The following is a 17,687-nucleotide window of genomic DNA, read 5'->3' as shown; positions in this document are numbered from 1 at the left end:
GTGATTTTGGAGGAATATTTCAGTTTCTTTGCCCTACTTTTTCCCGTCATCTTTCACTTCTACTACCACGTCCTGTTGTTACCAGGTCTGGGCATGGAGAACATTGGCGGTATCTTCGTGGTGCTGGTGTGTGGCCTGCTGGTGGCTATCTTCATGGCAGTGCTGGAGTTTGTCTGGATGTTAAGACAGGCACCAGGAAATGAGGTGAGAGAGGGCTATCTAACATGCATCTGCTTTGTCTCCCTCTCCCCTCCGTGGCAACTCACCCCTCGCGGAGCTGTTAGGCTTTACCACAGTGCTCAGCTTTGACAGGAAGTGTAGTAGGCGTCTTCGTCTTCCTCTAGGTTTCACTTGACATCCAGCCTTCCTCCGTCCAGCCTATGTGAAATCAGCACAAAACCAAAGATATACCTCACGTACGCTTCACTCAGAGTGCATAGATTTATGAATTATTTTGTTTTTATAGCAGTAGAAGAGTAATACATATATATATATATATATTTATTAGAATATCACACATAACATAGAGTATTGAATGTAAATCGATCTTATTGATGGTGAATGCATACTAACAGGGTTAGACTGTAATTGACTAGTTGTGGCCATCAACCAGATGTAGAAAGTAGAAGGGAGGATCTGTTTTTAAATGAAAGCTTTCTACTTAATATAGTTTAAAAAAAAAAAGCAACTATATGTATTTTTCACTGTGAAAAGTCACACAGAAAGTGTGATTATTATAATCCTAAACATTGTACAAACTAGATATATAATCATAATCATTTTAATGTAGCTTCATCTGGAGTGGGGACGAGAATACAACATGAACAGTGTGTCCAATCTTGTCACAGAACTCCTGCTGTTCGGAGAAGCATTTTCATCCGGACAAAGGCCAATTAAAATTTCCAGAAAATCATCAGTTCTGGTAGAGAAGGAGCTCTATCATAGTAGATACAGATGTGCATGCAATGTTATAATTATCTCTGATGTGATTCCTTTAAGAGAATCTGATGAATGTCTTTTCAAATGGACTCCACACTGTGATTTTAAATTCAATAAACATTCAGAATGTGAAAGTCAAAAACTCATGTGATTTCTTCTTTTTGAGCAGCATAGAATCTATTTCCCTTTAACTATGAAACCCTCTGTGTGCGTGTTTATGTGTTTGTTTGTGTGTGTATGTGTCCACGTTTGTCTGTGTGTGTGTGTGTGCGTGTGCGTGTGTGGGGGTTTATAGCTGTGTGCATCTGTATAGTTGTTACTGTGCTCATGTGCAGCATGTGTGGATTGTTAATTAGCCTCTCCTGTCTTGCCCTTGAGCTGCAGTCATTGTTATTTTTTTGAGTTTACATACTGTAGATACCCAGTGGTGGAGCACTCGATCATCAGTCCAGGAGATAAAATGTGTTTGTGTAACATGTCTGTATGTCTGAAAAGTGTTCCATATGAAGTATACAGTATGCGTTGTTATTTATAAAGATGGTTGTTAAAGCTACACCAGCCATCTTTCTCTCAATGTACACTGATTATGATAATATATTTATGATATGTATGTGTTGTGTGTCTGTGATGTTCATCAGTTTGTCCTGATCGAGTCAGTCAGTCAGTGAGTTGTCTGGCCTCTCCCCCTTCCTCTCCCTCTCTTATCCCCCTCTCCCCTATCTTTTTCTCCCTGTTTGTGTGCTTGCAGCAGTCAGTGTGTGAGGAGATGCTGCGGGAGCTCCATGGGATTGTCCTGTGCCGCGACAGCCTGCAGGTGAGGCGCCGGCGGACGCCTTCGACGCTGCGACCGCGGCCCTTACCCCTGGAGGAGCGTCGTGCGCGAGCTGCTGCCGTCAGCCTCAGCAACGGCAAGCTGTGCGGAGGCACCGGACTGCCTGAACCCCTCTCCCACAGACTGGCACAGGAGGCTGCCTTGGTTGCGAGGGGGTGCAGCCACATCCGCATTTGCCCCGAGTGCCGGCGCTTCCAGGGACTGAGGATGCGTCCTGCAGGGGCCACTGGGGCCCTCCCTTCTCCCACCCACAGTGAGGAGAGCATAGAGTGGGACAAGACCACAAATAGCAGTGAACCTGAATAACGACCTGCGATTCCAACAGGACTGACTTTCCCAACAGCCACCCCTCTACTTTCCAGGGATCAAAGATCACATGGTATTTTGATTCAGCCATTCGGAGTTTGATCTAACAGGGCAGGACGGTGCTGTAAACTTTGTTTTGCCCTTGAGGCAAACGCCTGTAGTCAGTTTTGCAGTCTCCTTGGGTGATTTTTTTTCCTTGGTCATAGGAGAAACTGATGAGTCTGTCTCGTTGTGGTCTGTCCTTGTTGGCCCTCTGTACTAAGTCAAACAGGACAAACAAAAACAGCTACGGGGCATTTGTACTATGCAGTATTTTCAGTCATTTATCATTATGCTGTTTTCTTTCCCCTTTTTAAATTATTTCTGTCCTCTGTTGGATTATCAGTACTGAATATTGTTATTCTATTGTTCTTAGAAAAAAAACTTTGAACAAGTTCCCTTTTTTTATCTGAGAATTTACTGTATGAACGTATATTGCCTCTGAAGAGCTACAAAGATTAACAGACTAATGAGAGGTCATCTTCAAATCCTTTTATTTTGAAAGTGCCAAAAAACCATAAGTATTATCTTGTGGCTGAAGAAAGCACCACAGCCTTGAGAAGACAACAAACTCAACTGAACCTAGAAAACAAATAAACAGAGACATACAGACACACAGACTTCTTTTATAGTAGTGCTATTCTATTAAAACATGTTTTAACTGTTGGTATCTCTGAAAGACAGCGATGCATGTCCAGAGGTGTTGGCAAGTGATCATATATGGTTAATTGCTGAAGTGGTGGCTGAGTAGCTGAAAGAATGATTTCCTGCTTTGAATATCTGCTCAAAAACATAATGGCTACACACACGAAGACATCCATTATTTTCCTTCTTCCTCTGAGTATTGATATTACTTTCTCCTCCATCTGTCTTTACATATTTGACACCATGGCACATTTATTGTCTTATCACCTGTCCTTTTTATTGTCTCTCACTTAAATTATACACACAGTCTCCTGTGCAGTCTGTAATCGATTAGAGGTTTATTCAAGAATGTTCCAGGTTTCACAAGGACAAGGTTTGTGATATTATCTAGACCGACTGAAAACATGAAGACCATGGTAAAGCAGAGGTGTTTTATATCCACAGTTGATTCGAATTATTTTAAAATGTCAAGGCAATTAAACTTTTACCGAATGTGATGTTTAACACATTGCTTCGATTTCATTTCAGATCAGCCAAGATGCTCTCTGACATTTTCATAGTTTTATTTTGGAAAAAAGCCTGAGCCAAACTTTGAATACTTTAATCAGGTCTTTAAGAGTCAGGTTTTTAATGCAAACTGATAAAGAACATAACTGAAAGAATGAAGTTATAAATTCAGTTTGGTTGTATTTAATGAAAGAGTAGTTGTCTTTATTTGCATTATATCAATAATTCCTTCAGAGGTGAAACAACGAGAACAAGCTACCAGCAACATGTGTCGTTGGTTGCTTCTGCATAGTCTGTTGACACACGACTGGTATTTTCCAACTGATCCGACTTTGAAGGTGAAACTGTATGAAAGCCTGAATGTTGCACAGTGGGAATCAATGGTTATCAACCTGTCTTCACTTTGCTTATGTCTGATGTGTCCATCATTTTAAATCGGGTTATGTCAGTAACAGTCCCTTTAGAATTAGGCTACCAGCTCAACACAGCTGGAAAGTATCCGCTGCAGTATCTCTCTTGTACTTCTGTTAGCCACAATCACTTTCTATCTTTGTCATTGTTCACCTGCAGGTTGTCATGGGTAGAAGTTATCTGCAAATGCTCTTTTAAAGTGGCAACCTGGAAAAGGAGTGAATGTTAAATTGAGGTGTCTGACTTATTGATCATTAACCATGTTTTGTTTTGTTTCTTTGGGTTATTGTCAGTAGTCACACCTCACTGTTGTGACATGTCACAAAATCAAAAGTACCTACACACAAATCAAAACATCCAATCCAGTCTCTCTGTGACACATTAAGAAGCCAACATACATCTTGTCAAATTCCTCAATGGTCCAGCAACTCTGTTTGAACAAACAAAAGCAAGGAAGATGATACTAGTAACAATCAAAAAAAGATTACAACTCCTGAAAAGGGAAAAAAAACATAAATAAGTTAACACTATGACCAAATCTGCCACACAGATAACAAATGAACATAACGTGAAAGAAACAGGGCCCAATTTTGCCTCACTAAAGTTACCATTTCTCTAATGGTAGATAATGTGACAATTAATGGTGAAATTTCTTGGATATTGGGGGAGAATTTCCTTTCCTTGATAATAAAAATGACACTTCTTTGCAAAGCGATGAACCATAATTAGTATGCTACATTTGAGATGTTTAATGTGTTTATGTTTCTGAAGAATCATAATAACCATGGCTCTCAGACACATATGTGAGCGAACTTACCTTGTTGTTGAATCATTCTGTCATTTGTTTTTCCATTTCATATGCACAGATATGAGCTCACCCAAACTGCCTAAACTATATTTTTCAGGAACCTCTTGTTGCATTAATGGCCGTGATTGTCATGCTCTTTCAGAAGCTAGTGAATGTGTTAAACTGTGTTGAATCAACCGCTGACAGACCTGACAGGGAACTGCAGCACAATTGTATTACCCATCAATTCGCTGAAAAGAAAGTTCTTAGTTAATTGACGGTTCTGAGCAATTGGGTGACTGGAATCACAAATGAGTGGAATTTCAATATATACGTTCTTTTCCCCCACTTTTTCAATGTCAGTTGAATCAGGAAAGTGTCTCGGGACTTCAGATGGCATTTCGATTCAGGTCTGCGGTTTGTCTGAACTCCTACAAGAACACATCAGTGTTTGAAAGAAGATTGAATCTGCATGATTTGGCACAGAAAATAAATGAGTAGGAGTCGCAGTGGCATTATGTCATCATCTACTGAAGCACCAATAGTGCCAATGCACCTAATCCTCAAGTAATGAACTATTAATGACCCACAGACGGTGTGTAAATACAGTATGATTAACAGGCTTCCCAAGTAATAGTCCGAAGGGTTGTTTTTTAATTACAGGAGTAACAAGTGGAGAATGCTAAAAGAACAGAGAGGTACAGGCTTACTGTGTATTGTGTTTATATGGACACATATGACATTAAGACACTTATTGTGAGCAAAATGGTGAGTAAAACATAATTTACACACAGTCAGTGTTAACTTTCTATATTTCCTTGTTTAATAACTTGTTAAAGGCAAACTGCCAGGCAAATAGCAGAGAGAAAGAAAGACCCACATTTCATTACCAGTTTTGAAATAGAAGTTTCTATCCATTTGCTGAATGTCACTTAGTAAATCGTGAGAGTAAGAAGGCTCTCGCTGCACCCGATGCTAACTTCTTAAACACAAAAAACATTTACACGGGTGCTAAATCAAGCGTAGTTGGAATGAGATTGCCAATTACCTTGAAGGCATGGAGAGCAGTAGAGTAAGAATTAAAACAAATCCCACTAAAACAGTGAGCAACCTTTTGCTGGGAGACCACTGAGAGAGATGGCAGGGTTTGGCTGCTATATTTTAAAGACTTTATTTTCTTACGTTGACATTTTTATTCCATTATAAATACATTCCCAAAAAAAACAACCTCTATCCTGTGGGGTTTTGGTTTTGTCTCTTCTTTACTCTGATGTATTGACCTTCTGAGCTGTTTAGATATGACATGCTAAATAGCGTCTGAGAGCACTTTGTTTTTCTTGTTTTATTATTCCACCAGGATCAAATTTGAGACAGCGCATTTGGTTTGTTGTGACATAGTGCGCATGCAGGGAAGCAGTATGAGGATGTATGGGTTTCTGGCTGAGTAAACATGACGATTGTTGAGCGAACCAGAAGGAGCTCATGCATCTACCTCTCATTTATCTCCCATAACCGAATTAACGTCTGCACACTTGTGAATTGGTTAAACAGCTGAGAATTTGTGTGGGCGGAAAGGCTAACACAGGCTAATGAGTATAACAACTCACTCATGTGCCATAAGCACCCACTCACCTGTTGTCCATCTATTAGTGATTTTTCAGTGGATATTTATCTCTCCTCAGGACAGTGAGTGAACACACATAACCATGCATCTGATTTACAGTTTAATTCAGGCTGCCTCTCTCTCTCTCTCTCTCTCCCCCCCCCGAGTGCCTGGCTCACAATCTTTCTACTGCAGCATTAGAGATGAGTTTGTTTTTTTCAGTGCATCACCAACCTACATGTCACAGTGCATATCCAAAGCACATACACACCTCTCACAAGAGTGACACGCGCACATAAACCCTCACCGCCACCTGTATGTCACTGCTGTGTCAAGTTTATTTCATCGTCCTCATGCTTCTCCTTCTGGTGCTCAAGGTCCATAAATTCAGTGAATCTCTACCCACCACTGCCTAGCTGCTGTTGGATTTATGGAGCTCATGATGAGCAGTGAGTGCCTGCAGTGGTGTGTGAAAATCTAATTCACTCCTCAAGCTCACCCAGTTGTGGCACAGAGCAATTCCAATTGCCTTGTAGTTGATTGTAATTCTGCAAAGGATTTAGGAATAATAGTGTACTGAGTCTGATGCATTTTGCCACGCTAGCAGCTCACATCCCATGAACTTGAAGAGTGACTTTCTCATCAGCCCGTTGCGTGTAAATAAATGTTTTTGCCATTTTGCTCACATAAAATTCCGACATTTTAAGCCTCACAGAATATTTTGGTCTATAGCTCTGGGTCTATAGAGAGATATAATTTTCCTTTCTAATGGCAATTGTTAAATATATTCATCACATTTGTACTGAATCCTTATGTCAAACTGTTTCTTTCTCCTACCATCCTCCTCCTAGATTCCCCAAGGTTAGCAACGTATATGTAAACATAGACCCCATAAAAGCCACGAATGAGCACTTGATCTAAGGATACCAATTCGAAGACATAACAGATTATCAGGGGAAACTATCTACTTCGCAGTGAGACTGGTGCACATTTTTAAGTGAGAGCTCTCCCATTGATTTTCTGGAAATGAATTGAAAAAGTCTTGTTGCTGTTGTGTGCTCGAAGAAAAGGTATTCAGTGCAAGAATGATCTCCAAGGTGAGACACTGTCGAGGCTGTTATACAGCCTTTTGTTCTCTGACATCTGTTTTTGAACATATTGACCAAAACATCTTGGCATTGTTTGTCTTTCAGAGAAATAAAATGGAGCTTCATTTATTTTGTCTTTCTTTCCCTCACTATTCATTCCTGCCTTGATCGATGGCCCACAGATAGGGAAGCATTCATTAGTTTTGTGTGTGTGTGTGTGTGTGTGTGTGTGTGTGTGTGTGTGTGTGTGTGTGTGTGTGTGTGTGTGTGTGTGTGTGTGTGTGTGTGTGTGTGTGTGTGTGTGTGTGTGTGTATCCATGGGAAATCACAGTGTGGACATCTTGTTTCATCCGCTGGAGGCCGACTACCTGTATTAACCCAAAATCTGAATAGACGCAGTAGACAGCCAAGTCAAATTCCAGTGGAAATGCGGCAGCAAGCACTCACTGTCAGATATTAATCAGAAAAATGAAAGCAGCCAGCTTTTATTGTGAAAATCAATCACTTGGGTACCTCAGACCGCCCAGGATACTGCACAGAGCCACATGAATACATCAAGTCATCAAGACTTTCTCGACCTTGGATTGAAGATCAAAAGATTGAAGGTTGCAAAGACACCATTCACTTTCCATGACTCCACTTTCTTATAAAGCACCATCTGTCTCAAATGCATCAATGACAGCAGACGATCATTAGCAGAATAAAAATTAGAAGGAGACCATCAATCACCATGGACACTTTTTTGATGGTGCCCATGATTAATGATTAGTTGTTAAACCTTTAAAAAAAGGGCATGTACACCTAAGGTATTTACTTACTAGATATATTACTACCATGAATGGAAAGTATATAAGTGTATTCACTACTTTATACTTCTACTCCACTGCATTTCAGAGGTAAATATTATACTTTTTACTCAACTACACTTATTTAACAGCTACAGCTTCTAGTTATTTTTCAGACTCTTATTTAACATAAACACATATAATACGCTTAGAAATTGAATTGTATAAGCTAAGTTGTTCATTTTGGCTTGTGACACCCTACAAAAGAGCACTGCCTCGTTTTGGCCCCTTGTAACGTTTAAGATGTCTATGAGATGTTGATAATTCCACCTAAGAGACATTTCTCCTTGAAGCATCTCAGAGAGATTCATTTGAATAATTGTTTAAGCCCAACAGTGATAAAATGATCCAATATCTTTTTTTAAAGCAAAGATGGAAGAAAAATTATTTAAAAATTGAGTAGCGAGACTTTGTTTTATCTTCTTTCCAACCCCGGTAATCATCTCATAATCCCTTGGATTTATCTTATTACCCTTTGGAGACCGACCCCTAAACCACTGGTTTAAAATACCTGTCCAACTGTATATAAAGTTGTTAAAACTAGATCTCTACCTCAACCAGCTATGACATGATGCATTATGCAACGATGCATCAGTATTAACAATCTGATAATGTAATAAATCATGAAATATCAGTCAAAGGGTATTACTTTAGGGTTTACTTGGTAAATTAGTATAATTTGAATGCAAAACTTTTACTTATAATGGAGTATTTTGACAGCAACTTTTTCATAAGGGGAAATTTAAGACACACTGCTAATAATAATTGTGTTTTCCCAGTAACGGGTGCACTATACTTAACTAATTTTGAGCGCTGTGACAAGTGCAGTCAACACCCTAAACAAACAGAAACACATACCCTCTGAGGGCAACAACTCCTTGTGGTTTGAATGAGAAAACATTGTCTTTCAGATGTAGGCCTCTTGAGTTCCTGAGTTAATTGGTCGCTAGAGCACAGAATTATCTTCAACCGGAGTGAATTATTCATTACCTCACGGATGAGACTAAAAAAACTGCTCACACTGCGCACAAATGACAGCCATGGAAATTAAAATCTGTTTATCTTGCTACCCACGGGAGAACTCAGGTTTTATCGATGCTGGGCACCAATGTCATATTTCTTGCATCATTAACTGTTATTTTTTCCTTTCTCTTGTTGTTGCCTGTTAGTCTGCCTCATACTGAACTTTACTTTTCATATTTTCCTATCTCATGATTTCTGTTTTGTTGTTATTGGTTTGAATGAAAACACTGCAGTTTAAAAGTACTACAGTTTTGCAGAGGATAGTATATTATAGTGTCTTACATCTCGGTTCATGTGGTAAATTCCACCTTAATCTCCTGCCTGTTACCATATTTGACCTCTGGTCCAATGATTCAGCATAAAACACAGCCTGAGAAAATTGTATCAACATTTCCTTCTTTGTTAACACGCCACCCTTTGTAGGATAATGTTAGTATTTATTGTTGTACAGTGCTCTCTGACCCAGTATAATTAATTTCACGCTAGTGTAGTTGTCACACTCTTTTATGATTATTAAATGATTTGAGAAATATTGAATCCCAAAATATAAGATTAAAATACTCTTTAAACCTCTGGGTATCAATGATATGTAGCCACCATCTCCCTGACCATAAACAGTCATTTGCTACATCTAGTGGGCATTACACAACATTACAGACACCACATGTTGAGCTTCTAAACACATGCATAGATAACTCAGTCTACTTGAAACTCTGATTGTAAAATATTATAAGAACATCCATCCATGTGCTAGGCATACTAAGTAACAAATGAATGCTGTGGCAGACTTCATTTTCAATTGAACCAAACAGATGCAACAGTCTGATAGAACCGAGTTGTAGATCCAACATTAAACATATGTGTCTCACTGAGAAGAGCAGCTGCTTTCATTTGTCTTTCAGATGTGCTGTGCATTCAGGCCAAACTCAGAGAGCAGTTCCTTGTAATTTTGATGAAGGGTTGTGCTCTTGTCGTCCCATTTCTGTCGAGCCACAGACAGCTGGGAAATCAGGCCGTCTAGATTCTCCTGCAGAAAACATTAGTAAAAATAAGAGGCAAGCTAAGATTTTAGCTTCAAATTACCCAGTTGTCTAACCTGATATTCCTCCCCTCTTAACCACATTTACCTCTAATGAGTTGTAGGAGTGGAGCTGATGCAGATAAGACATAATTTGATTCTGTGTCATAGGGGAAGGAGAGAAATAATGATAATTGCATATTAAAATCATAGTTCTATAATCGCAGCCTGAGCAGTCTATTAGGGCTCCAAACTTTACCACTTATCTTTGAAGATCTGCGTACTGAAAATTTGCATCTTCCAACTAAGCTGTACCTTTAAGACGTCAATTCTGACCCCATTCTACATCCATTAGGTCTTAATGGCGTCTTATTGTCCATGTATAAAGTAATAAAATATATCTATAGGTTATATTGTAAACTCAAGTATTTGTGTGCAGTGCTTGAAACAACTCAACAGAGTCCAGTAGGAGCAAGGAAACATGACCCTTAAACCAACAACAAAAGACCTTCCTGTGACTCATTATGAATCATCACTTCTCATTTTTCTAATTTCTCAATTGTGTGGGCAGGATAACTTCAGATCTCACTGTAAGCAATACAGTGGTATGCATCCAGGTTAACCTTCAGATTGATGTTCTGTGACTCTGTGACACCAGAAAGTCCTAACCAATTATTGGAGCAATGGTTTGTGTTCACCTTTGCTTAGGAGTCCAAATACTTTTGACAGATGGGTGAAGGCTGGACTGCTAGAGGCTTTTAAAAAGCTGTTTCCAGCAGAGGGCTGTCTGTATCAGTAAACTAATGGTGGTGAGTATGTCCTTTGAACCTGTTTGAAGTGGGGTGATGAAGTGCCAAACCAGGTGACCCCCCCTGCTGTGTCCTTAATGCCCGTTTATGTGAGATTCTAGATTTTCTAACTTAGCTGAAAAAAGACATCGACAACAACTACATTTTCACCAGAATTGTCCCATTTTTCTACAAACAAAAAGTCTTGCCATCGCAATAATCTGATAATAACATTACCAATAATTTGGTATGATCATATACAAATTCTACATATAGAGGCCTTAAGGTGACAACTTTAAATCACTTTAAGTATAACCCGTCTCAGACTGGTCCACCATTTGAGACCATGCCATCTGCTCGGCATATGCAATGGAGCAGGAACAAAATAATACCAAACTACAATGAGTCCCTTTAGAAAAGAGTTAAATTGGAAAATGCTGTACTTTAAAAATGGAAAGCTCCCCAGGGTGAAAGAGGTGAATCCTGACCGGCACATGAAGGTTTACAGTTCACAGGGCTCCAAACATGTCTGTTCAACCCTACGGAGGCCTGTTAGTGGTTGCCTCTTCAGCACCTTCTTTGAATCAGTTTGTATTAACTTGTGTTGCAACTCACATGCAAGATCTTCTCATAGTCTGTTTCCATGTTGTCCAGCTTGTGTTGGAGGTCAGCTATGGTGGCGTCCTTCTCCCGTTCCACCTGCTCGCGCTCTCTTTTCTCTTTACTCAGTTCCTCCTGACACAGCACTAGGGAGACAAATGCATACAGGCATGCCATTGCCATCACTTTTCATTTGGGAACTAAGCGGAACTCTTATGTCTTTATTCATTCAGCTGTAGACATTAAAATGAGATGTTTTCATACCAAGTTCTTCCTTCAGCTGGCTGACCTCTTTCTCCATTCTCTTTACCTTGTTGGTCAGCTCTGTCTGTGTGGTTTTGTACTGGCGACTGAAGTCTAGAATGATATTGTATTAAAAATGTCAGACTTAGCTGCTGCCTTGCTGATTCACTGTTTTAGGCTAATGCAGCAATCAGCTTAGGCACCCAGCTAATTACACTTTTGTTCCTCAAGAATTACCCTCACCTTGGCAAACACGCCTCTTGTCCTCTCTCCCAAAGGGATCCCCGCTTTATCTCAGGCTATTAAAAGAAAGGCTAATTGTTGATTCATGCCCCGTTTGTACCTTACCAGAGTTGACGTCCCTGTGGTCTTGTTTCTCGTGCTGCAGCTCCTGCTCCATGTGTCTCATGCGTCTCCTCAGGTCAATTCTATCAGACTGGACCTTCTTTACAGACTCGCACTGTAAGGCTGTGGCAATCACACAAACACATGCAGGTATGAATGTACACACTAGTTGTAGATTTCTTTGTCTACTTCTGCTTTTTAAAAGACACTCCAAATACATTTCTGCTGTCAGTCGTGTCCTATGGTGAACTTAAGCCTTGTTAGTGAAACATGCTCAAGTATCTAATTATGCTTCAACATGTAGTGTTGGGTGGTACAGGTGGTGCTAAACTAGCTTCACTGGAGCGTGAAGTATTCAGATAACTTCACTTCCGTCATTCCGAGTAAAAGTTCTACATTAAAAATCTTGCCTAAATAAAAGTATATAATTACTATTAGCAAGATTTACTTAAGTGAAAGCGCTGATGTATACTTACTTTTGAAGTGTAGAGTAGAAAGGAGCAAAACAGAAATATATAAAGTACAAGTACCTTAAAATCATGCTGAAGCACAGTACTTGAGAAAAAATGCATGTAGTTACTGCTCTTACCACCACTGCTAGCTACAGTGTAAAAGCTTTTTTGAAAAGTAAGTAATAATTTCAGCATCAGATGAATTTAGTTCAAAAATATTTTTTTTATCCCCTTTAAAATGTACTTGAGTCTCTCAATATCTAGATAAAGTGCCAGTAGGCACAAGTTTTATTTTGATAATGTTGATAGCAATTGGTTTCACAGCACATACTGACAAAAAGTATGAATAAATGGAATATAGCTGATCAACAGAGAATTAATCACCAACTATTATTGAGTAATTGTTAAATGTATATATGAATCAAAACAGAACAAAAGTTTGCTGGTTCCACCTTATTAAGTGTGAGGATTGTATCTGTTATATAAATTGTAAATTTAATATCTTTGAGTTTTGGACTGGGCTCTGAGAAATTATGAAGGGGCATTTTCCACTATTTTCCGACATCAAAAAGACTAAATTATGAATTTATTAATTGAAAATGTAATCAAAAAGACATTAAGAGTATGGACTTGATCTCTTTAAACGTTGATAGGAGTGTTGTTGTTTTTACACTAAATAAGTCACCATCAGTTTGCCGCTGGATGTAATATATAGTACATATACAGTGGGGGAAATAATTATTTGATCCCTTGCCGATTTTGTAAGTTTGCCCACTGACAAAGAAATGAACGATCTATAATTGTTATGGTAGCTTTATTTTAACATTGAGAGACAGAATATCAAAAAAAAAAATCCAGAAAATCACATTATATAAAAGTTATAAATTGATTTGCATTTGATCGAGTGAAATAAGTATTTGATCTCCTAACAAAACATGACTCAGTACTTGGTGGAGAAACCGTTGTTGGCAAGCACAGAGGTCAGACGCTTCTTGTAGTTGGTCACCAGGTTTGCGCACATCTCAGGAGGGATTTTGGTCCACTCCTCTTTGCAGATCTTCTCCAAATCCTGAAGGTTTCGAGGCTGTCGCTTGGCAACTCTAAGCTTCAGCTCCCTCCACAGATTTTCTATGGGATTAAGGTCCGGAGACTGGCTCGGCCACTCCATGACCTTAATGTGCTTCTTCTTGAGCCACTCCTTTGTTGCCTTGGCCGTATGTTTTGGGTCATTGTCGTGCTGGAAGACCCATCCACGACCCATTTTCAGTGTCCTGGCTGAGGGAAGGAGGTTGTCGCCCAAGATTTCACGGTACATGGCCCCGTCCATCCTCCCCTCGATGCGGTGAAGTCGTCCTGTCCCCTTAGCAGAGGAACACCCCCAAAGCACAATGTTTCCACCTCCATGCTTGACGGTTGGGATGGTGTTCTCGGGGTTATAATCAGCATTTCTCTTCCTCCAAACATGGCGAGTTGAGTTGATGCCAAATAGCTCGATTTTGGTCTCATCTGACCACATTACCTTCTCCCAAGCATTCTCTGAATCATTCAGTTGTTCATTGGCAAACTTCAGACGGGCCTGTACATGTGCCTTCCTGAGCAGGGGGACCTTGCGGGCGCTGCAGGATTTTAATCCATTACGGCGTAGTGTGTTGCCAATGGTTTTCTTGGTGACTGTGGTCCCAGCTGTCTTGAGATCATTAACAAGTTCCTCCCGTGTAGTTCTGGGCTGATCCCTAACCTTTCTCATGATCATCGATACCCCACGAGGCGAGATCTTGCGTGGAGCCCCAGACCGAGGGCGATTGATGGTCATTTTGTGTTTCTTCCATTTCCGAATAATCGCACCAACAGTTGTCTCCTTCTCACCAAGCTGCTTTCCGATGGTCTTGTAGCCCATTCCAGCCTTGTGCAGGTCTATAATCTTTTCCCTGACGTCCTTAGACAGCTCTTTGGTCTTGCCCATGGTGGAGAAGTTGGAATCTGATTGATTGATTCTGTGGACAGGTGTCTTTTATACAGGTAATGAATTGAGACAGATGTCTTTCATACAAGTAACGAGTTGAGATTCAGAGTACTTTCTTAAAGTGAAAGGACTAATCTAACCGGTCTGTGGGAGCCAGAATTCTTGCTGGTTGGTAGGGGCTCAAATACTTATTTCACTCAATCAAATGCAAATCAATTTATAACTTTTATATAATGTGATTTTCTGGATTATTTTTTTTATATTCTGTCTCTCACTGTTAAAATAAACCTACCATAACAATTATAGATCGTTCATTTCTTTGTCAGTGGGCAAACTTACAAAATCGGCAAGGGATCAAATAATTATTTCCCCCACTGTATATGTTAGTATGGATATTTTGACCTTAACACAACCTACATAACATAAAGCGACCCAACTTAACATTGCTGCTCACCAATGTGATCCTGTAGGATGGCTACATCCAGAACACTGCGCCTATACTTTGCCTCCAAGTCATTTTCACCTGCAACAAGACAATCAAAGTTGTAAAAAAATAAATTAAAAAAAAGCACCATTTTGCCAAACATTAGAATCATTACATAAGTTACTTTTTTCTGGGATCTTCTTTGTGGTCTTTTTAGTTTTTTTCTTTGGAGGCATGTTTGCTTGCTTGTGAACCTGCGTGTTCAGACCTTTGTGCACATTATGCACTGACCAACTACATACAGGGATGAGTCTTTGTTGCTGGGTATACTGGTTGCTGAGTGAGTTGCCATGGCACTAACTGTCCAGCTTGATTGATAGTTGATTGACTTAAACAACAGCCAATCACAACTTTACTAGGGGCTCTGTTGCCTTTTGAGCTCCCGCACACGGGCCGTGTAATCGGATCCTTACATTTAGTTAGACATGTCAAAGCCTTTCCTTTGTTGTCAGGGGTGACCAAGGCCCGCGCGAGTGGAACTCAGAGCTGCATTCAGCATCCCTCGTTTTTTATGAATGCTGTACAGGCAGAGGCGCGCCCCCGATTACATTCATGGCTCGTGGGCGCGCACAGGGTAGGCGTGGAGTTTGAGTTTTGAGAAAGGAGGGAGGAGGGAAGAGAGGCGAAACAAACGGAAGGGGACGTACAGGAACGGAAAGGGCCGCACATACACGTCACTAGAGGAAAAAGAAAAACATTGGGAGATATTTAATTCACACAATTATTTATTTATCCCCCCCCTCCCTCCCTCCCTCCTCCTGTACTGGTGGTTGGGTGTCCGCGAGAACAGCTTTATCGCAGTTCAAAGCGCGACTTCCTCTCCTCAGTCCTCTGCGAAGGGCTCTCTGTCGTCAGCCCACACAGGAGGGCTCACACTGTCACACACACACACACACACACACACACACACAACACACTGAACTTCCCGTCAAGACACGGCACGGACGAAAGAGCTGCTGAGAGAAAAGAGAGAGAGAGAGAGAAAGAGAGAGAGAGAGAAGGGGGGGGACGACATCGGGGGTTGTGAAGAGGAGAGGACACACTCCAGTCCACAGAGACATGGTGCCATTGTCCTCCAGCTGAGGTCCCCGGTGCTCGGCTAATTAGCCTGCGTGGGTCCCTGCAGAGAGAGACCGAGCTAGCCGCAGCACGGGGCGGCTTCCAGAGGCAGCGAGCGGCCGACCGGGAGCTTCATCTTACTCGTTAGGCGTACAGATGGGAGCCTTTGTCGGATAGTCACCCCCCTCTCCCCCCCTTTGACCCCCGCGCCTGCCGGTCGCTCTGACCGAAAACATGGCAGGGAACCTGAAGAAAGGTGGGGGGCTCATCGGGATGATGAAGGACGCCTTCCAGCCGCACCACCACCACCTCCACTCCCACCACCAGCCCGGGGCCGTGGACAAGAAGACGGTGGAGAAATGCTGGAAGCTGATGGACAAGGTTCGTGACCGTTGATTAGCGGCTGACGTCAGCCGGCGCGTTCGCTGACCGTTGCTAACCAGTTAGCTTTAACATTCTCGCGCTGGTGCTGCGGCTCTCGCGCTGCTAACGTTAGAGACAGCTAGTCAGCTGGGGGAAGAGACGGTTGGCTAACGGTAGCTTAGTGTGCTAACCTGGAGCTGTAGTGTTGAGGCTGTGTTCCCACGTATACTTTAAAGACACCTAGGGGTTTATTTAACTCATCTGTGTGTTCCCCCTTTCCCCAAGGTTCAACACTATGCTGTGTCTTAAATGTGATCATTAAAACAGAAGGATGTGGTGTTATAGTTCTGCTGTGCATTGTGTCTGCAGTCAACTGTGTGTCACTAACAAAGCATTATGAAGAAGAGACCATTTAACTAGGCCAATTATGCTCTTTCACAGGGGAGACTCATTTCACAGCTTCACTTCTCGGAAACAAAGTCTGTAGCAGTTTGACCCCCAGTTTCCTGTGAGATTAGAGTGAATAGGAAGACAAGACACTCTTTTGTGTCTTGTCTTCCTCTTTGAGGCCATGGTTTAGAGCTCTGATGTGAAGAGACCAAGTCCTTTTTTTTTTTTTTTTAAAGCTATTATTAAGAAACCAAATTGCAGTTTTATTTTTCTCCACTGTGGTAGATTGACATGCTGGACTGTTGATGGTTTACTGTATCTAACACAAATAAGAAAACAGAAGTAATGCTGCAACTCCACTCGGTCTTATTTTCTGTTTTCAGTGAATGTTCAACACTCTTCTAGAAAGTTTTTTTTTTTTTTTTTTTGTGACTGTTCGCAATCCAGACAAGAGGACTGGACAGCTGACCTTACATTTAAACCACCCGTCAGGTCAGCCTTTTCAGTATGGTGATAATTCAACATATGACATCTGATCCAGTAAAAGAGTTGAGAGCAGCACCAGCAAGGTGAAAAAAAGTAGCTTACCTTTTTAAAAGCAGAAGTATTTTTACCCCACAGGTTAGTTTAAAATAGCAGCAGAAATATTTTTCACCTTAGTCGAAAGGAAAACCGCAGCCCAGAATATACTGTAGCACAACTCTGCAGAATAACAATGCACTTGCCCTTTGAAAAAAGAAAAAAAACCCTCCTGCCCAGGACTTAGTTAAATTTTATCAAAAGCACAAGGCTCTTCATTGCTGCCCACACACGTTGACCCTATTCTTTAAACAAACAATCAATTATTGAATCCTTTGGTTTAAATTGTTGATGCCCTGATCAAAGTTGTGCTGTTAGTATAGATACCTGCATAAAGTTTGAGCTTAAAATTAAGTTTAAAGCATTAAAAGTTTAAAG

At 40.8% G+C, this 17,687-nt stretch overlaps 3 protein-coding genes across 3 annotated transcripts in view; 2 read left to right on the top strand and 1 right to left on the bottom strand.

The window, feature by feature from the left end:
- Positions 1–2,077, top strand: part of grik4 (glutamate receptor, ionotropic, kainate 4) — a 153,227-nt gene extending 151,150 nt beyond the window's left edge. Inside the window, exons 18-19 of the mRNA XM_054620398.1 lie at positions 86–204; positions 1,688–2,077. Of these exons, the coding sequence (XP_054476373.1) occupies positions 86–204; positions 1,688–2,077 (509 nt within the window). The remainder of the gene's footprint in view (positions 1–85; positions 205–1,687) is intronic.
- A 7,091-nt stretch (positions 2,078–9,168) lies between these two features.
- Positions 9,169–15,365, bottom strand: ccdc153 (coiled-coil domain containing 153). Its single transcript, XM_054616138.1, has 6 exons — positions 15,043–15,365; positions 14,889–14,957; positions 12,023–12,142; positions 11,696–11,788; positions 11,447–11,577; positions 9,169–10,052 (listed from the first exon to the last, which is right to left on the bottom strand). Exons 1-6 carry the CDS (start codon positions 15,092–15,094, stop codon positions 9,924–9,926), a joined length of 594 nt encoding a protein of 197 aa, XP_054472113.1. The 5' UTR covers positions 15,095–15,365; the 3' UTR covers positions 9,169–9,923.
- Positions 15,366–15,687: 322 nt separating this feature from the next.
- Positions 15,688–17,687, top strand: part of cbl (Cbl proto-oncogene, E3 ubiquitin protein ligase) — a 35,228-nt gene continuing 33,228 nt past the window's right edge. Inside the window, exon 1 of the mRNA XM_054616038.1 lies at positions 15,688–16,358. Within this exon, the coding sequence (XP_054472013.1) occupies positions 16,212–16,358 (147 nt within the window). The 5' untranslated portion in view covers positions 15,688–16,211. The remainder of the gene's footprint in view (positions 16,359–17,687) is intronic.

Source organism: Anoplopoma fimbria, chromosome 1 (genome assembly GCF_027596085.1).
Source record: "Anoplopoma fimbria isolate UVic2021 breed Golden Eagle Sablefish chromosome 1, Afim_UVic_2022, whole genome shotgun sequence".
Classification (NCBI taxonomy): domain Eukaryota; kingdom Metazoa; phylum Chordata; class Actinopteri; order Perciformes; family Anoplopomatidae; genus Anoplopoma; species Anoplopoma fimbria.
The sequence above is the reverse complement of the archived record's forward strand: the minus strand, read 5'-3'. Positions and strand labels throughout refer to the sequence as shown.